At 40.5% G+C, this 20,113-nt stretch overlaps 1 protein-coding gene across 1 annotated transcript; it reads right to left on the reverse strand.

Moving 5' to 3' along the window:
* Positions 1-76: 76 nt before the first annotated feature.
* LOC129341868 (histone H2A.V) lies at positions 77-17,543 on the reverse strand. The gene is made up of 5 exons (XM_054997225.1): positions 17,426-17,543; positions 9,376-9,453; positions 4,626-4,739; positions 2,813-2,942; positions 77-411 (listed from the first exon to the last, which is right to left on the reverse strand). Exons 1-5 carry the CDS (start codon positions 17,426-17,428, stop codon positions 350-352), a joined length of 387 nt encoding a protein of 128 aa, XP_054853200.1. The 5' UTR covers positions 17,429-17,543; the 3' UTR covers positions 77-349.
* Between the last annotated feature and the right edge of the window lie 2,570 nt (positions 17,544-20,113).

The raw sequence follows: 20,113 nt of genomic DNA on the forward strand, positions 1-20,113 counted from the left end.
TTGAGGGCACCAGCTTTATAGCTAAGATATGGAGTCTCAACCACAATGAATTTTCAAAATGACACACAAGAACAAGTTTTGTAAAAAATGGTTTTATCAGTTCCATTTTTGTATAAAACACATGGGAGAAACCTAGCCAATCAACACACAAATTGCTGCCACAAAACAAGGTACTTTTTTTCCTCCAAACTTTGAATCTAAAGAACATACAAATGTTTTAAGTCTACAGTCAATTGTCTATGCTCTTCCATTTAACTATTTTTTTTAAAAATTCCACATATCCCCATATTTCTTCTGTCCCAGTTACAGTACAATGACAGGGAGGAAGAGGGCTGTTTAAAACTCCTCTCTATGCAGTTTTCTGCTGTCCCTTCTTTCCGATCAGAGACTTGTGAATGTGAGGAATTACACCTGCAAAGAGAATAATGGATTGAAATTAATAGTTGCCATTTGGCAGCCATTCAAAAAAAGTGTAACTTTCTCTTCTGGTCCCCTTTACAAATTGAAATTACCGCTATTTAGCAAACTCTGAGGTGTCCAAGTTCACAAACACAATGCAACTGCCTTTACCAAAGTCCTTACTTCAAAGTTCCATGTAAACATATGGGGGAAAGGACCAAGGCCTTTCATTTAATGTTAATACTTGGGGGTGATCTGGCTTGTGCAAAAGAATACCCACTGCCAAGAATTACTACACACTTAAACACACACACACGTTTTCCTCATGGCACTTAAACATCTGGACTGTGAGGGATATATTTTGAAAAGATGTTTCTAGTTTCGTTCCCTGATCTATTTTTGTAGCTCTAATTAAAGATAAGAAAATTATTTTGTAAAAACTTGTTCAAGGATTGATGTCTAAGTGGTGCAGAAAGCATTACTACGAGATCTGCTCTGTTTCTTTTGAGATTAACACCACTTGGGAACAAATGGCTATTTACTACTTTAGCGTATTTTGAAAAATCAACTTTCAACTAGCAGCAATGAATAGAGCCCACCACTATCATAAAGCTGCATCTGAAATAATAACCTGAAATTATGAAGCACGACCATTTACAATTATCATGTACAGTAAAATACAAAACAGCCATCTATTGTGCAGCAATTTGCCATATAAGTGCATTTTCTCACAGCTAAACCAACCAGTGTTCTGGAGGCACTTTTGGGATGGATGAGGGCTAACAAGCTGAAACGTAATCCTGACAAAATGGAGGCGGTACTGATGGGAGGGGGGAGTTCTGACCTATTAATAGGGGTATCTCCAGTTCTGGATGAGATTGCACTCCCCATAAATGAGGTTTGTAGCATGGGTGTGCTGCTGGATCCAAGCCTCCTGTTGGATAAACAGACAGCAGCGGCCAGGAGTACCTTCCATTAGCTCTGGCTGGTGAGTCAGCTGCGGCCCTTGCTGGGCAGGAAAGATCTTGCCACTGTGCTGCATGCCCTCAACAACTAGATTACTGCAACACGCTTTATGCGGAGCTACTCTTGAAGACTTCCTGGAGGCTGCAACTGCTGGATTGCTGAGGCCAGAGTGCTGACTGCAATGTGTTGGTATCAATTCAGTCTTGTTCCATCTACACTGGCTCCCAATTTGCTTCCAGGCCCAATTCAAGGTGCTGGCATTGACCTCTAAAGCCCTATACGACTTGAGGCCAGCATACCTTAAGTACTGCCTTTTCCCAGATGAACCTACTCATCCACTCCGGTCATGTTTGGAGGCCTTGCTTCAGGTGCCCCCACCATCTGAGGCTAAATGGATGGCATCCCAAGAAAGTGCATTCTCGGTAACGACATCAAAACTTTGGAACTCTCTCCCTCTGTCATTGTCTTCCCCCAGTGGGTGAAGACTTTTGTTTTGTTTTGTTTGGCATGCCCCCAATAAACTATTATTGAGCTCCTCCCTGGTTTGTGTCTTTATATGTCTGTGCTTTTTTTGTATTTATTTTTATACACATTATGTTAACTTAAATGTTTTAATATTTGTTATTCACCAACTTGGGGCCCTTGGAAAGGCAGCATATAAATGTTTTAAATAAAGTAGTGAGGGAAATTTTATGCATACCCCCACCTGAACAGAAATCCAGGGAGGAGCAAACTTCTCTCTACTTAGCAGGATGTTACAGATTAGCATCATACCATGTAGATACAAGTACACTGTGAAAAGCTACCACTTGATCATTTTTAGTCAACAGTAGCTTTTATTATAATATAATCATTTCAAAAAGACTCCAGTAGCACCTTTAAGACTAACCAATTTTATCGTAGCATAAGCTTTCGAGAATCAAGTTCTCTTCGTCAGATGCATGTTACAGAAACTGGTCAAATATAGAAGAGGAGGGAGGAGGAGGGGAGGAGAGAGAAGAGGCAATTAGGGCGTGAGAGGGAGGGTGCAAACAAAACATTCCTTTGCTAGTAAATGTAAACATCTCCTTTTGGTGTTGGGGTTTGCCCTGTTAGTTTGTAGCAGCAAAACCAATTCCAATGCAGTATAAGACTTCGATAACCACAGCTCTCCCCGTCAGATGCATCTGACAAAGAGAACTGTGGTCCCCGAAAGCCCACGCCAGGTGTCACTGGGCTCCCCCAGACCCAGCCTCTGTAAAGGAAATCTGTTACCTGTGATAATGTGATAACCATTCATAGTCCCTATTCAGTCCCAGCTTGACAGAGTCAAATTTGCATATGAATTCCAATTCAGCAGCCTCCCATTGGATTTTGTTTTTGAAAGGTTTCTGTTGAACTACAGTGACCTTTAAGTCTTTGATGGAATGTCCTGGTAGATTTCATTTCAGAAACTGTTATTACATACCTCCACCAGCAATTGTAGCTTTAATAAGGGAATCCAATTCCTCATCACCACGAATAGCAAGCTGCAAGTGACGAGGAGTGATACGTTTTACCTTGAGATCCTTGGAAGCATTACCTGCCAACTCCAAAACCTGTCAGGAGAAAGGAGAGACTAAAATAGTATGCTTTTAAAAGGGTACAGCTTTATGTGTTTTTGGAAAACTGCTCATATTTTACTAGCTAGAACATAGACTTGCTTTCTCATACACTGTGATAATAAAAATATTCTCAGGCCTTTATAATATATGCTGTCTTAAAGGTAACCATTTCAAGGAGGTGTAATACAGTAGCTGCAAACTTCTTATTTAGTGAGATTGTTTCATAAAAAAAATTCTGATTTAGTATTTAAAATACTAAAGTAAGGAAATGTCATATTACAATCTGCCACTGAACACTACAGTTAGATTTGTTAGGCTTAGTTGGGGCGGGGTACAAAAAAAGTACTATTCCCTATTGGTGCAGTTCCAATAATGTTCACGATAAAAGAACAAATTTAAGTCTCATATACATATAGCTCATGATTTAAACTGAGGGACAAACTAGATGAGACTCTGGAAGATCTATTGTCAAGTCCTCCCAGTGCTTTTATAAAGCTAGTGAAAGCTGCATGGGCAGCAGTCAGAACGATACCATGCCGGGGAAAGCGGGGTGGGGTGGGCAGACACAGAGGATTTACTTCTTTCCTATAACAGTTTTGCCAGCTGAAACTATCACCCTTTAATGTTAGCTCTCAAAGGAGAAAATACAGGTGAACTGCCTCTCTTCTCCTTTGAGAGCTAACAAAGGTGGTGGGGGTTTCATTTTGATTGGTAAAACCTAATGGAGGAAAACAGCAGGATTTAAGTCCAGTGGCATCTTAGAGACCAACAAGATTTTCAGAGGGTAAGCTCCTGAGAGTTAGAGCCTATAAGGTGTCACTGGACTTGAATCTTGCTGTTCTACTGCAGACCAACATGGCTACCCACCTAAAACTAATGGAAGAAGTTATCCCACCCCCATCAACCCCCTTCAGAAAAGGTTTCTTTCTTTTTCCCAAGGTGGACTTTCTTTATAGCTGAACAAAGATGGTCATAAAGATGTCAGAGGTAAGCCTGAGATAAAAGACAAAGATTGATTTCATGGGCTTGATAAAAGGGCTTTGCTTATGGTACAATAGATCATAGGTTCAGAACTGCAAGCATCTTCCTGTAGGTTAAGTTAGTTGGTGATCCTAAAAGTAGTTCCACCTTCTCCTAAAGGGAACAATATAGTTCATTTTGTTGAGATGTATGATATTTGTTTTACTTGGTCTGACAGGAAGAAAAGATTCCCTAACAGTTCTTCTTTACTGCTATCCAGGAACACTATAGTTTAAACCTAAAAATGAAATTAAACCAGAAAAGCAAAGTAACAGCAACTATTCCAAAACTGGAAATTTGTTTTTGAAACTTGCACTTATGGCCAGTAGAAAAAGCTTTTTCTCAGACTATTCTAAGGCTAAGCATCAAATGGTTGTCATTTCTGCCCTTTCAAACAAGACCGTATTTAAATTTAATATGGCATTCTTAGCTTCATAGAATATTTGGTGAGTCATTTACCTTTTGTACCAAGCCTACCAGAAAAATCTGGGGACTTGGACAGAAGGTACACAAATAAACCATATTAGAGTTTACTAGCTATTAAAGTTGCACAATATTTGATCCAAGTTTCAGGAAAACAGGATCAGCTAAGAAATGGAACTTCAGGTATCTACAGGGCTCTGGATTATGTTCATGTGATTTGGCAATAGAACCTACCTCAGCAGTGAGGTACTCAAGAATTGCAGCACTGTACACAGCAGCTGTAGCACCAACCCGTCCATGGCTCGTAGTGCGAGTCTTCAAGTGTCTATGGATACGGCCCACTGGGAACTTAAAGAAGAAAAACCTGTTCAGCATTCATAGTCAAAGCCTACTACAAGGTACTGCTCTTCCAAAAGTAATTAGTTCTGACAGTGATTCAGCAAACCTTTTCTAGAGAAATAGGGGCACTTAATATAAATATCCCTACTATAATTCGCATCCTGACATCAGATTATAGCTTTTACAGACTGGTCAATCAAGTGCCAAGTCATGCACTGTTCTTGTTACTGGGTTTCAGAGCCCAGAGCTGCCTGACACCAGGGCAATCAAGAATTCTGGACAATCCAGCACTGATCTCCAAGAGATTAATCACAAACAGAAGAATAGATCTGTAGCACTAAAAAGACTGCAGCATTATCCTAAAACTTATAATATCTTCCATAGAGCTAAACACTATGTTAAATTAATAAATTTCCAATGAAATTCAACAGGTAGTTAGTTACTGAAGTTTTTGTAAGTTGGTGAAAATGAGCCATACTGATGCAGGACACTGAATAAACACAGTAACATCTTTAGAAAAGTATCATATATAGTACCCAATACACCATTCATTAAATATATTTCTTCCCAAGAAAAAGGTGTTTCAACAAAAATAAACAAAAACTTGGATTTTGTTAACCTACCTATAAGTTTCTATTCTCATCAGGAACACGACAGTTTGAACATCTGAAGGAAGCTCCCTTCTCTGGACAAAAAGAGGCAAGAGTAACCAACAAGTTTGTTCCAGGGGAAGAGGGCTTCCTTATCAGTTTGTGACAACCCAAAGAAAACTTCAAAACCACCATTAACTCCTTAATACAAACAAGCAGAAGAAGGGGAGACATTGATTTAACAATGAAAAACAAAAACAGACACTGCCAATAAAAAAAAACAGATATTAGCATTAGGGAGGTCCTTCAAGAGTTCATTTAATGATGAAGAAAGCTAGACTCAATTCAGGTTTGTGGGGTTCCTGCCAAGAATAGAGGCAGTTTCCCTTCTGACACAATGTTAAACTCTCCAGGAAGGAGGGTGATATCTGAAACTTACAAAAGTTTATTGTACTGAGGAACAGTCCTTAAAGAACCTAACTACAGTTAAAGATTACAAACAGCCCAGTGTCTTTCTGCTAAAAACTGCGTCTACAGAAGCTCACGTGTTCACTTCATAGTGTTTTCCATACATATGGACTACAGACCAGGTTGTGGCTCTACAGATGTCTGCCAGTAAATATAGCCCACTTAATGTATTAGCAGCCCAAACTGAATGGGCTTTAATGTCCTCTAGAGCCTGTTCCTCATCTGTCAGACTTCAAGGCTTCCAGAGGAGCAGTCTTCCAGGGCAAGAACTTCTGATGAAGTTGCATAATAGCTCAAAGGACATTCTAGTAAAGATTTCAAGAATTAGGTTCAAGCTCCAGTTTGGAAGCTAGTCAAATTAATATAAGGCTATCCTGCATTTGAGCGTTTACTTTATGACCACAATTCAGCCACTTCCTAAAGGAAGCTTAAGAAAGCTATCATAGCTTTCAGGGAATACATTTTTAGAGAACAGGACATTAATATTCATTACATGGCATCATACACTCAGTTTGTGAAGTATCTTTTATACAGCTAAAATACAGAGTATATGAATGTAATTACCCATCAATGCTAGTAGGTGTCTCTCAACCTCCAAGCAACTAATTGAAGAACTCCCACCCCTGGGTGGAAAGCTAGATGTTAAGCAAGACTGGTAATGTTTGAGAGAATCTATGGAAGTGAAGCAGATAAGAGCCTGAACCTGCCCCCTCAAACCACAGATGTCTGGAGGTGGGGGGGAAATGCTATTAGGAAAACCTTTCTATATATCCTGTGGAGAACACTTCTGATTAAGTGTCAGAGAAACTAAATATAGAAACCGCTTGCACAAGCACAGCCGCTCATTTTATTTATTGATAAGGGCTGCAGGATAAAAATCATGTATTCTGATGATTTCTCAGAGGCAAACAGTACTAGTGTTCTTTATATGAATTAAAATATAATGATTCTTTATTCAGTCTTGGAAGGCTAGTACATTCAGACTGACTCCTCAATACTGGTCCAGGCATCTTGAACTGTCATTTCCTTGCAGTGGAATCTAACTCTTGGATTACAGCTCATCCGTTCCTTCAGGGGGTAGTCCCTGGTGAGGTGACTTGAAGAGTCCAGCCACATGCAATGACTGCCACATTGCAAATGGAAATCTCTTGAGGATGTCTGCTTTCTTTACTTGACTGACTGACTGAAACCTTAAGACAATTATCTCAAGGGGTCTGAGATGGTGTTTCAACAAGGAGACAATAGCCTTTCTTGGGTTTGTAAGAGGATGAATCTTCATTCTGTGGAAACCAGGCTGTTCCAATTAAAGCAACTGGACTGGGGCTCAGGACCAGTTCCACTTGACAAGCCTCACTTGTATCACCTTTTTCCAGGATGGATGACAAAACTTTTAACATCTTTGGACTTCATGCAAGTTAGATCTGGAGCTCTCCAGGTGGTTTCGAACTTGGGAAGTAAAATGCTGTCAGGTAGTTCTGTCAAGTAGAACTCTTTCTAGCTACATTAGGGGCAATGATTTCTCTTCAACTGCATAGTATCTCAGGTTGCATCAGCAACAAAAACAGTCACGAACGTTATCTTGCTAATACAGAGATGCAGAATCAGATCCTAGATGTTGGGGAAAAGCCAGTTCATCCATAGAGATGCAGCCCTGGCAAAAGACTCTGTAGAAAATAACCTTAAAGTTTTTGGGTCACACTGAAAGCTCTACCTAAGTAGCGGGCCTGTAGCTGTCCAACTCATCTCTTAAGCAGCTCCAGCCCCTCTTCTTCAGGGGCCAGATGAAAAAGGTCCAGAGGATGATGCTGGCCAGCAGGCTGTAGACTGTATACCCTCTCCAGTGAGCAATCAGAGCACCTCTCATGAGTCTTCCCCAAAACTACAGAAACCTCAAGACATGGACGATATAGGCAAAATACTCTCTGGCCTAGTATACCAAACTAGCAAAGGAAACAGAGAAAGGTAAAGAGTCCCCATTGTTCCTTTGTTTTTTGCTTCCTGTTGATTTTTGTTGTTGTCATCACTAAGCTAGTTTGGGAGAGCTCAAACTAAGACCTTTTGTCCCCACCTAGGCAGGAAATGAATTGGCTAAGCAAAGGAAGCCCCCTTCCATGGAAGTGGCTATTTGTTGCTGCCTCCTGTTATTGAGATGGGAATTTTCCTATAATTTTTTTTCTCTTGATTAAGAAACATAGTTAAGACTAGAAAAGAGTAATTCCACCAAAACATAACCAGTTATAAAATGCTGCTATATGCTAATAAAAAATACAAATTGAGGGTCTGCCAGGAATCACACAGGAGAGGGGAGAGCAGAGAAAACAATGCAATCATTCCCTCCATAGCACACTACTGCTGGCTTCTAGACTATACAAATAGCTTCTTGCTCACTGAGCCCTTCAGTAACCTTGTAGCACTTCCCTGTATCGCCCTCTGAAACATATGGGGATTAACCAGCGGCAGTCCAAATCTCCACCTGGCACAAGCCACTTACTTGGTTCATGTCAACCTTCAGAGCAACTTTCGCTCCCCACACTGCCATGGAAGCTTGCTTGGTGACCTTGGCCAGTCACACACTCTCATTCTAACCTACTGCACAGGGTTGTTGTGAGGAAAAAATGAAAATGAGATGAATGATGTAAGCCACTGTGGGTCCCCACTGGAGAGAAGGACAGTGTGTAAATGAGGTAAAATAAAATTTTAAAAATACATTATTATAGTACAATTCCTCCAATGCCTGGAGGAAGCTTTTTCTATTAGTGGACTTGAGTGGTACAGCATAGGTGGCCCATGTGACATCTTCCTTCCTGCGCTGTATGGAAGAGTGTGGGGGAGGGACAGCATGCATCATCTAATCCTATTTTAAACTCTTATGGCAAGATAGTTAAAACAGTATAAATGATTAGGGGCTCTGCTCCGTTTGTAACTGAAAAAGTCCACGCACATGGTTGCAATGAAGATAGATCCTCTACTTCTAATTATCCTACTCTTCCTCCACGACAATGTACAACAACCCTGACAGGTAAAAGAGTGACTGACACAAGGTCATCAAGTGGGCTTCATGGCAAAATGAGATTTGCACCTGGCCCTCCCAACTTTCTAAGACTGTAGCTACACCACAACCTACTATCCTAATTACCCCCTTAACCAGGATTTTTGGCTTGACAATGGTCCTTAGAAGCTTAGACTATTCTGGACTGCTAGTAGAATGGGTGAATTAAGGTTGGGAAATGAGCAGGCCAATCTCTCCTCCATGCTTTCCAATAAATGATACTTAAATAGATTTTTTCAAAACATGCAAGCATTTTTACAAACTTGGGGAGTCCTCCAATTATGCAGAAACCTGAATCTTGATAATGAGTGACTGTTTTGCTGCCTACTAATAGAGTGAGTATTGCTGCTTTAGCTCACAGATTTAATGAGAGTTAGAGGAAGACTTATGAATCAGAACCTCCTGTTTATGTAATCTTCTAGTTGTATAATGTAGAGCATGTAATAATATAACTGTTGCAACAACAATGCAGCAAGATTGCTCAAGAAATCTTAATAAAATCTGACAGTTTCAGTGGGAGCCAATATATAAATTTTACCTGAAGTCCAGCTCTCTGTGAGCGAGACACTGCTTTCGCCTTGGCCTTTCCACTGTCCTTGCCAGCCTTGCCTCCAGCCTACATTAAAAACAAACACACAAAGTATGTATTTAAGACATTAGTCAGAGACAGAAGACATTCCAAAATTAAAAAAACTAATGTGCAGGGATAAAATTCAAGTATACTCTTAATGGAATGTATCCAAAGTTATCTATCAGAACAAAAGCATGAGAGCAAAACTATTTTAAGAGAATTTAAGGATTACATATTTGTATGTGTTTACCAGCAAAACTAGGCAGCACACAGCCTACTGAACATTCAATCTTTTTGAGGATTTACTTTCAACTAAATGTTTTAGGTATTCATTTTCATCCTTACTTCCTTAATCTTAGCTATACCCACTATCAAATAAAAAACTGTTTAAGACCTCAAGCTGTTGAATTTTAATTTGGCTCTAAATCAGAGCATATAAATTATCTCATGCAATTTGTCTACTACGTTAGTTTAGCCTATTAGAACAAAGATTTTCAAATAGCTATTATTTGCATATTTGTTATTATAATAATCAGAAAGGTTTATCATCAATTGATTTGGTAAAAAAATGTAGACACCTTAAAGAAAGTTTTCTACTATTTATAACCAAGTAGAATCGAACCTTTTTTCTAAGTGCACTAATTTCCATGTACAAGATCATATAAGGAGCGTTTCTATAATCACGGTATCAACAGAATTGTAAAAATGACAGCTGCTGTTTGTATCCACATAAAGCCCTGTTCACAGTATATATCCACATGATTTTGTACTCAATAATGGTCACATAGAGAAAATGTACTCCTTAATACCTTTCCAGTTCTCCATTGAGGAGGATTGTAAACTAGTTTTGCAAATTAGTTACATATGGTTACCTCACCTTCCCCACAAATGTACTTGCTCAGCCAAGTATGATAATTTCTGAAATAAGACGCCAATTTTAGACAAAAAAAGACGACCCAGATCCCTAATACTGTGTCAGAGCAAGAATTACATCCACTGACAACTTCTTGTTTGGGCATTTTGATATGACAAGTTTTCTTCTCAGGAACTAGGATCTTAACCATCAATCCTTTTCAGGATTTTTTTGACTGTATGGTTCAGCATTGCTTTCCCGACACTAAATAAAACAATATCTGAGTCCACAGTGACACCTTAAAGACCAACAAGATCTCCAGGGTATAAGCTTTTTTGTTCGTCTTTAAGGTACCACTGGACTCAAATCTTGCTTTTCTACTACAGACCAACACAGCTATCCATTTGAAACTTGCTAAATAAAATAATCCCACCATAATTCTTGGACCAAAGACCAATGTAAAGATATGAGTTTTATTATGTGTAATTTTTATTGTGTGTGTGTTTTTAATTGGTTAGCCACCGTGGTGGCACAGATGAGAGCAGAAAGGCAGGGTATAAATTCTATAAATACATTATTAAAAGAAAAAGACTCCAAAATGTAAATGGTACAAAGCTGTCATGCTTCCTTGATATTACAACTAGAATCCCCTATCCTTCCTGTGCCTAGCTTAAAGCTAGACACAGTAAATGGTAAGTAAATGGTATTTTACATTGCAAGCCATCCATTTAAGCACTTTCACAAAGTGAATATACAGTGTAACTTTGTCTACCATGTTCAGTAACTAGAGCTGTTTTAAAAGAGAAGAACAGGTGATTTCTTTTAAATGAAAAAGATAAATGGCATAAGGAGCTTTAATTTGCAATAAGGATGTAAAGACTAAGATTAAATAAAAAGAACTTGTTTGCCATTTATATATTACTATGAACATTTAAACATACAGCTAAGTATATTGCTGGTCCTCAGCTGCTCTCTCCTCTTTTAATGGGGAAGACACAGCAGCATGCACATTTGCTCAGAATGAGAGTGCAACTGTAGAAACACACTCTGCTTTCTCATCCCAAGCAAGAGTGGGCTTCTTCCATTAGGCTTCTTCTCAAATAGTTGTGCATAGGATTAAACAGGCTAAGAGCCAGATGTATTAACAAATTTAAATCAAAGATTAATGTTGCATTAAAAATATTATGTGAAATACTCAGGCTGTTGTGTTTTGCATCTGGCTAATGTCCTCAATATTTACTCTTAAGAAAATTCTAATGTTTTCCAATGGGCACTTGTGGATTTTCTTTAGTTCCTTCTATTCATTATTGAACTTCGTTAATGTTTAAATAGCCAAACAATATTTTTTAAAAATAATTATATGGCTAAACAAAATGTATGGACCTAATCTACAAAAACACTGAAAAACCGCACAATCCTAAATATGTACTTTAGCTGCAGCATGTAAACAAGGGGTTATTTTAATATTAGCATCTTATATGCTCAGAGGGCCATTACATACTCCTAGGGCTGGATAGGAACCTGATCTTTCTCTGTCTTTGGCATAATTTGTGTGATTCAGGCCAACAATGATAGCTGTAGCCTTCCATCTTTGTTTGGAACTTCAAACTCACTATGCAGTTATGCCAATCAACAGGCTTGCATCAAGTTATATGAAACCTATTCACATTGAATATTTAGCACATTGTATATTTAGCACTGTTGAGACAGGAGTAGTACAAAGCCCATATTCACCACCATATATTTTATTAGAAGAAACCGTGTGTAAAGTGCCATCTAGTCGCAGTAGTCCCATAGGGTTAAGGCAAGAGACTTCAGAGATGGTTTGCCACTGCCTGCCTCTGAGTAGCAATGCTGGACTTCCCTGGCCGTTTCCCACCCAAATACTAACCAAAGCTGACCTTCCTTAGCTTCCAAAATGTGAGATCCCACTAGCCATACAACTGCCTTATATTTTACATGGTTGTGTGACCAGAATTGTATCTTTACAAGATTCCACTGCTAATGCATTCATCATGCAACTTAGAGCTATACCTTTCAGTAACAATTTCATTCTCTCTCAGACTACTTGTAAATCAGGAGGAACAGGCCTACACTCAATTACACCACCAGAAAAGGCTCTACTTCCCTCCTACAGAACTTAATACACAGTGCGTTGACTTAACACCTAGACCACCAAGGAACAGCAGAAGTATCTGCATGCTGCACAGGACTTGCATGTAACCTAAATACTGAAGAGACAGGCATGCCACATAAACACCTGCATAAATTGGAGGAGGGTTGTCTCCTGCCTACTGATTTGGCATTTGAACTTATTACCGTTGCTTATGCTACATTTATATCTTGTCCTTCCCTCCACTCAAACAAATGAAATCACACTTTAAATTTTGCATTAATGTTATACAAGTTTAGTTTTGAATCATCTGTCAAATCAGAAAGTATCTCTTATATGCACCAGTGCTGTGTACACACACTCCATATTTTTCAAACACTGATATTGCTATTAATATAACTGCCCTCTCTCCAAATAAACAATGATTGAAAAGGTGCTTTTATATTTATAATATACATTTAAGAGTTATATAAGAGTTAAGTTCAATAAATATAGTTAAGGTTTTGACAGTTATCAATCTTGGCTAAGTTTTTCAAGGTTGCAGTTAACCAACTGCTCACTCCTATCAGTTTTATATAAGTCTTGTGTTCTATATCAACTGTGAACATCACCCCTCCTTGGACCTTACAGGGTAAGAGACAAGAAAGCCACCCAGCATAGCAAGAACACTGACTAGGCTAAAGCTGCTCACATCTATTGGGCAAAAAAGCTTGACACAACTGTCAGGTTTTCAATTATAAATTTCATCACAGCAGTAACAGTGGCTGCTAAAGAATGCTGAAATACTAGTAAAATAAGATTTAAAATGACTGGAATGGCTCTTTGTGACAAATCCGTCAACCATGCAAGATGACCAAGATCTTTCACCCAAGGAAGGGCTTGCAGCCACATCCTAATCACAATAATTGAAATAAGTACATTGAGTTCAATGGGGTTTTCCTTCCTATAAAAAGGTCTTAGAACAGCATCTCATAATATATTATTAAACTTTGCCTTTCACAAAATACAAGTATTTTATGACTAAACTGTGTTTGCAAAGTACCTCTTTTCACAATTTGGATAAAAAGAGAATGGGTCAAGTAAAGCTTTCAGACCACAGAAACCAGATATCAAATGATTAACTAACAACTTTCAAGTTAAAGCAAACAATAGAAATATATGTTATTTCAAAAAGCTTTTGAAAGCTAGCTGCACTTCCAGATTTCCTTGCTTGTCCAACAAAGACATCTGTGTCAAAGTATGAATATTCTTTCATGAATATGCATTTTACTTTGCAAGAGCCCAGCAGTCAGAATATACATTCAATTTACAGAAGCAACTTGCCCAAGCTGCCAAGTTCAGTTCTCCTTGCTCCTAATATTTTCTATGCCAGTTCTCTCAGAGAGGCTCTTTCTGGAAGTACACAGAATATATAGCTAAATATACTGAGTCGCATACAATTACCAATATTGTGAATGAACTAGCATATCAATCTGCCGTGCTACTTTAACAGTACATTTTGTGGCATAAAGGGAAAACTATGTTGGCAGACTTTATCCTAAGCACTCATTTGGATAAAGCAACGATATGATACTAGAACACATTTCAATATAATCCAGTTATTCTGTGTAAACCTGTCCATCTCCAGCTGAAGCTGTGTACTGTGGGTTTCCTGGAATTAGGTAGGCAGCTACCAGGGACTGGGCCTTCTTTGTTGAGGCACCTTTGACTGTGAAACCCAAAGATATGTGGTGCCTATTTCAGGCAAATGAAAGTTGTTCTTTGCACTGAAACTTACAGTAAGATTAAATTGGGTATTTTTCAAAATGGCTTAGTGTAAAGGAATTTATGTATGAGCATTATTGGAGCTGTCCTCTCACACAGAAAGCAAAAGCTTTTCTTTGTAAGTAGATTCATTCTGACACAGTTTAAAACACTAAAAGCTGCAGGTCAGGAAGCCCTATAAGAAGAAGAGAATGTCAACACTTCACTTTGTACTCAAGAATTAACCTTGCATAAGCAGCCTCTCAGGAAGATACCCAAAACTCCTGTGTGGCACCAGACATTTAACATGTTTATATTGTAGAGATTTTACTGTTCTGTCAATTAGGCCTGTTTTGGTGCCATGTCTCCCGAAGAATTTGATTCTGAAGAACTGTTTGTATTTAGCTTTGTGTAACAATTTTATCATTTATTCTGTAAACAATTAGCTTTGAAAGTATGTAAGATTTTCTGCTATGGCTGATCTTTATGCTTATGTCCTAACAAGGCATAGCATCTGGGTTTTATTTAAGAAATAAAGCTCATATTTCTTCATTGATCACAGTTTGGTATCTTAATTAATGGAGGGTGACGGCTGTTAGGGAAAATAAAAATTAAAGCAGATTACTTTTTTAAAAATTCCATAACAGTCTATTCAAGCATTTGTAGTCAGATAATTATGTTTCTCCTAGTTTTAACTGCATATGCAATGACTTTAAACATTTAACAGAATGGCAGGGAATAGTTTTTTAAATTACATTTATTCTGAAATGTCCCAGAGTTTAATGAAACTCACTCCCCCAAAACTATTATTATACTTCTATGTGGAAAAAAAAACAAGCAACACATCACTTTTGAATCTCACATGAGTTTTCATTAAGGCTACAATGTCATGCAGAGGTAGGCAGACCTAAGCTCAATGATTTCAGTGGCCTAAGCATATCTAACTTTGCATAGGATTCCGCTGCAAATTAATTAACAATGTGGAAATTGTTTGGTTCAGCAGGCTACATGTTTCATAATTCAATTGAATAATAATGCTAATCTCTTCAAATTTGTGCAGAAAACAGGCCGGTGTAAACAGGCAAGAGAAATTTTAGGCACGCACTATTTTCAAATGATTTTGGAGCACTTAACAGAGCTAATGACAATTAGCAAGCCTAGAACAGTAGTTGTGACTATCTAGCAAAATGAAGCAGAAGCCCTATAGTACCTCATAGTATCTGAAGAAGTGAACTGTAACTCAGGAAAGCTCAATTTTGAAAAAGTGTTGTTAGTCTTTTATGATGCCACTGGACTTCTGTTTTGATTAGCAAGTCTGCTGGACAATACTTTTAAGCTATACAAACATACCACAATCCACAACACAGAAAAGGATATACCACCTCACTGGAATGACTGAAGAAAAACTGTAGTGCAAATAATTACAAAGGCTTCGTTGGGCATTTTATAAAAACAAGACTTTTTCTGTATGCTTGGACAAATTATTTTAATTTGATTGAACTGATAATGTCACTTGTGGGACATCATTAGATGATAAAAGCTAGAATGGATTTCCAGCTCCCAAAACATACAAAGATATTCCCTTGTTAATTCTTAACAAGTAAACCATTTAATATATCTGTGGGTCAGGACCCACAAGCAGGCTGTAACTGTTTTACAGGCAGGTTGCAAGGCCATGAGGTGAAACAAGGTGAGCTGGGAGAAGCGTGATGACAAATTTGGTCTGCCTTTGCATAATGCACAAGATGGTCATGAAATACAGTCTGCTACTCAGTAATGCAAGGTGTGTATTAACTACTAAACATGAAAATAATTATAAACATGTTCATTATTAACAATTTTGAGATTCCTGTGTTTACACTGGGGAGAGGGAAGCATTCTGTTTCTTTTCAAGTCCCCAAAATTAAGGTACATTTAACATTGGGTCCTCGAAAGTACGAAATTTTTTTAAGTGGGTTCCTTGAGAACCACTGACTCAACAAAATACAGAAAAATTAGAAATGGTAAACCTCAGCAACAACTGTAATTTCCATCAACATTAAGAATGCTTTTAAGATTGGCCTACAGAACACTTTTTCATCCAGAATGTTGACAACTTGTGACAGAAAGCAAAAGGCCTCCACTGACTACTTGTCACTAGAGGAACTCTCCTTTGCAGACAAACCCTATACACTTTTACCCAGAACTAAGTCCCAAAGAACTGAAGTAGAATTACACCAGAGTAAACTTGCACAGGATCCGGTGATAAAGCCGGAGTCTTAGTCAGTCACTTGGAAGGAGGTCTCCTTGACCTGCTTGGAAGTTTCTTCAAAAAACAAAACAAAAACCACATCCAATGAAAGTTTCTTCAAAAAATGACCTCCAATAGAAGTTTCTTCCAAAAAACAAAACAACCAACCCTACAACGCAAATCTTATGGGGCACTTGTGAGAACCGGCCTCGAACTGACAGCGGAAAGGGGGCAGGGCCCCTGCGAGAAGTTTCGGCGAGCGGGCCCGAAGCTGTCACAGCGCGAGCTGCCTCTGGTGCGGCCCGCCAACCTTCGCTTGATGCCCGCGTGAGGAAACAGATGACATTTATGCCATCTTCTGTTGCTAGGAAATCTTCTCGCAGCGGAGGAAGCGTCGCGCCAGGCTGCTGGCAGCACTCGAAGCCGCCCTCTGGGAGAAGAGAGGAAGCTGGAAGGCCTTTGCCGTGTCAGTGACACACGGGCGCAGCTTCCGAAGGAAAAGCCCGCCCGCGCGCAACACACACCGGGCCTCGCAAGACCCCCTAGGGATTCGGGTCTACCGTGCACAGACACGGCAAAGCCAGGGCTTGCCAGTGAGCGCGAGTTCCTCAGCGGGAGGTGCCGCAACTGTACGTCGGCTCCCTGGCAAGGATACCCATATGGTACACGTGTTGGCGTGTTCACACTTTACTTTTAAAGAAAGAACACCTGAAAGTGGACTGCAGGAAAAGTCCCCGGAACAAGCTGGGCTTCCAAGACACTTTTGTAATAAAGGCGTTGTGTCCCCACCGGCCACTTCCCGGACCTCCACCCAACTCCCTTAACAACCGGGGCTCGAGGTGACGCGACTCCATCCCATGACAGGAAAAGGTTCGACCTCGATCCGATCAGTCGAGAGATCCGACTCCGCACACAGAAAAGCACACAGCTTTCTCACTCCCCCAAGGGGTGCCGGGCATCGTCCCCTCACTGTTGGCGCTAGAAACAAGTGAGAGCCCCGCCAACGCTTCTCGTTTGACCATCCGGGCTTATTTTCTCAGACGCTTCGCCCTGCACCCCTTTATCTTTCTGCCCTCACCATGGTTCGCCGCTGCCCTGTAAGGTCCGGTCCCGATTCCGAGCTAGAGCTGCCTCAGAAAGTCGAAAGACAATAACCCGCCTGAGCGCGAGGAGGGAGCCTGGCCTGCCGCGGCTACGGCGAGCCAATCAGGACAAGTCATGCTAGTTTGAACCTCCCGCCTTGACCAATCCAATTACGGCTTCTTACTTCCTCGGATAAGCCCCGCCCCGCGGCCCGTTTAACGGCTGCTTTTTGCCCCCCCCCAATTCTTTCTTTGCACACGGCACGTAAAAGCGAGAGAGGTTGGAGGCGGGACAAACTGTCTCTCGATGAGTGTGGGAAGCGTTTGGAGTGGCGGGCCTTTTGACCATTACTAGAAAGAAGCCACCTCGTAGTAGGCTGAGCCATTGAAACAGCAGTATTTTGAACCAATCACAAGCAAGCATGGTTTCCCGCCCATGTTGTCTTCCCCTCCCCCTCTTGTTTGTTTGCACGGATTAAAAAAATGGACTCCGCGGCGGGGGGGAGTCGTTTGTTTTCTTCACGCGGAGATTTTAATATGGTTAATTCGTGGTCATCATGCCAGTGCCAATCATGGAAATAGTAGTTTCTTTTCGGCACTTCCCACCTCCAAATTATCGATCTTTGGAGAAGGTGAATCCACTGCTTTCCCCCCGCCAAAAACCGCCTACAACGCCACACGTATTCCCGTGATTCTCATGGACTCTTCCTCTGTCCTCTCAGACCCTTTTGCATTGTTAATTTTGGAAGACACCCTCGGAGTTCACTGGTTCCGAGGTTGTTTTGGCCTTCGAGGGGACGACGACATGCAAAACTTGTCATCCATACAACTTCCATGACTTATAGACGCCAGGCTGTTTACTTCTGGTCAGCAGCAGCCACCGCACAAAAAACAGTGGTGGTGTAATGGTTAGAGTTTCAGACTAGGAGCTGGGAGACCCAGATTTAAATCCATGCTCTGCCATGGATGCTTGGGCCAGTGAGACATGATAACCTACCTCACAGGGTTGTTGTGAGGATAAAATGAAGCAGAGGGGATTGATGTAAGCTGCTTTGGTTCCTCATTGTGGAGAATGGTGGGGTATAAACGAAGTAAATAAATAATATAGTTAAAGATAGGCAGATAAAAAGTTGGTGGGTGGGTAGGAAGGAGAGAAGGAAGCAGGAAAAGGTGATATGGGTGCTGCCAGGAGAATGGAAAGAGGAAATAGTGTACGGATGGGGATACGAGAGAAAGTGAGGTGTCCAATGAAAGCCCTTGCAGGTTCCCTTCTGTTTAACTGGGTCTGGCCTGGCCAACACCGCACAACTGAGCCCAGAGTGGCAACGGACACTGCTCAACTTGGCCATCGTTTTCCCTGGGGAGAGGCTGCCAAGGGAAGGAGGGAAAACTGAAGACCGAGATGGGACAGATAAAGAAAGGTTGGCTGATGGGTAGGAAGGAGAGAAGGAAGCAGAAAAAGGAGAGGCTATGGGGGGCTTTCAGGAAAGAGAATCAGGAAATAGAGGGATGAGATTTACCCAATAAGTCCTTGAAGGTCCCCCCACTTATATATATTTATAATTGAGCTTGGGTATACTTCCCAGTTGCCCACTGGTGGCAAGCAATCTCCTAGAGGTTTGCCCACTTGCCCGCTGATCACTGGCGATTGGGAACATGCATGTGCTTTGTATGTGTGCAAAATAAACACAGGAGGCACACAATAAGTGCTGAGTCCCCACTCCTGGCAGGAGGGTATTGGCAACCCTGGATAACCTGGCAACTCTAGGAACTTAGCATACTCAGTTGCCAGCTGAATATCTGTGGGGAAACACAGCAACAAACCGCTATTTGGGGAACTCCCCCAGTAGGCAGGAAAATATTACTCTGAAGATTAGCTAAATGGAAATGAAAATTTCTGATGAAGACTGATCAAACTCCAGGAAGGACAGACTGTTGACAGCTATTGAGAGTCAGTGCCAAGCTGGAAACGTTGGGTTAGGCCACCCAACTCTGTATTAAAAAAATTATTTACAAAATGTATACTCTGTATTTCTGGTGTCATCAGGGTCACCAAGGCAATTAACAGCTTAAAAACATATGCCAAAGCACATCTTAGAAACCATTAAAACCAAACTAAAATGCACATATAAAAACGGCAATTAAAATACAGACCAGGAAGGAGGGAATAACTGAAGGAAAATCAGATGAAACAAGTCATTCACTTACAGAAGACAGCAACAGATGAGGAACAGATGAATCTCTCTGGGGACATTCCATTGTTTTGGTGCCATAACCAAGAAGGCTCTCACCCAGGATGCCGCCTATCTAATCTCAGAAAGTAGGCTGGGCCTACCTTCTACGGCTCCCTTGCTTAATGTTCCACCCACTACTGCTGAGGACTTGGTATCAGCCTTGCAGTCTCTGTGCCCCAGTCCATTGCTGGCATTTCCTCTCCATCACCTCTGCTGCTCTTGTTAATGGTGGCAAGTTTGTTGAGGCTTTTTTCTTAGCTGGAGCAAGCCCTGGAGGTGAGTTCTAGACACAGTTAAAGGGGGGGAAGGAGACTAGAAGGAAATTGGTTTGCTGAAACTCCAATGAGCCTATAAAATCCTAGACGAGGAGGTAGTGTGTGGGAATCAAATTTCAAATAGTTTATCTCCTCACCACCTTGCACTTCCTCACAATGCCCCCCATGTTCCCGA

The sequence above is a fragment of the Eublepharis macularius genome, chromosome 14 (assembly GCF_028583425.1).
Source record: "Eublepharis macularius isolate TG4126 chromosome 14, MPM_Emac_v1.0, whole genome shotgun sequence".
In the NCBI taxonomy this organism is placed as follows: Eukaryota; Metazoa; Chordata; class Lepidosauria; order Squamata; family Eublepharidae; genus Eublepharis; species Eublepharis macularius.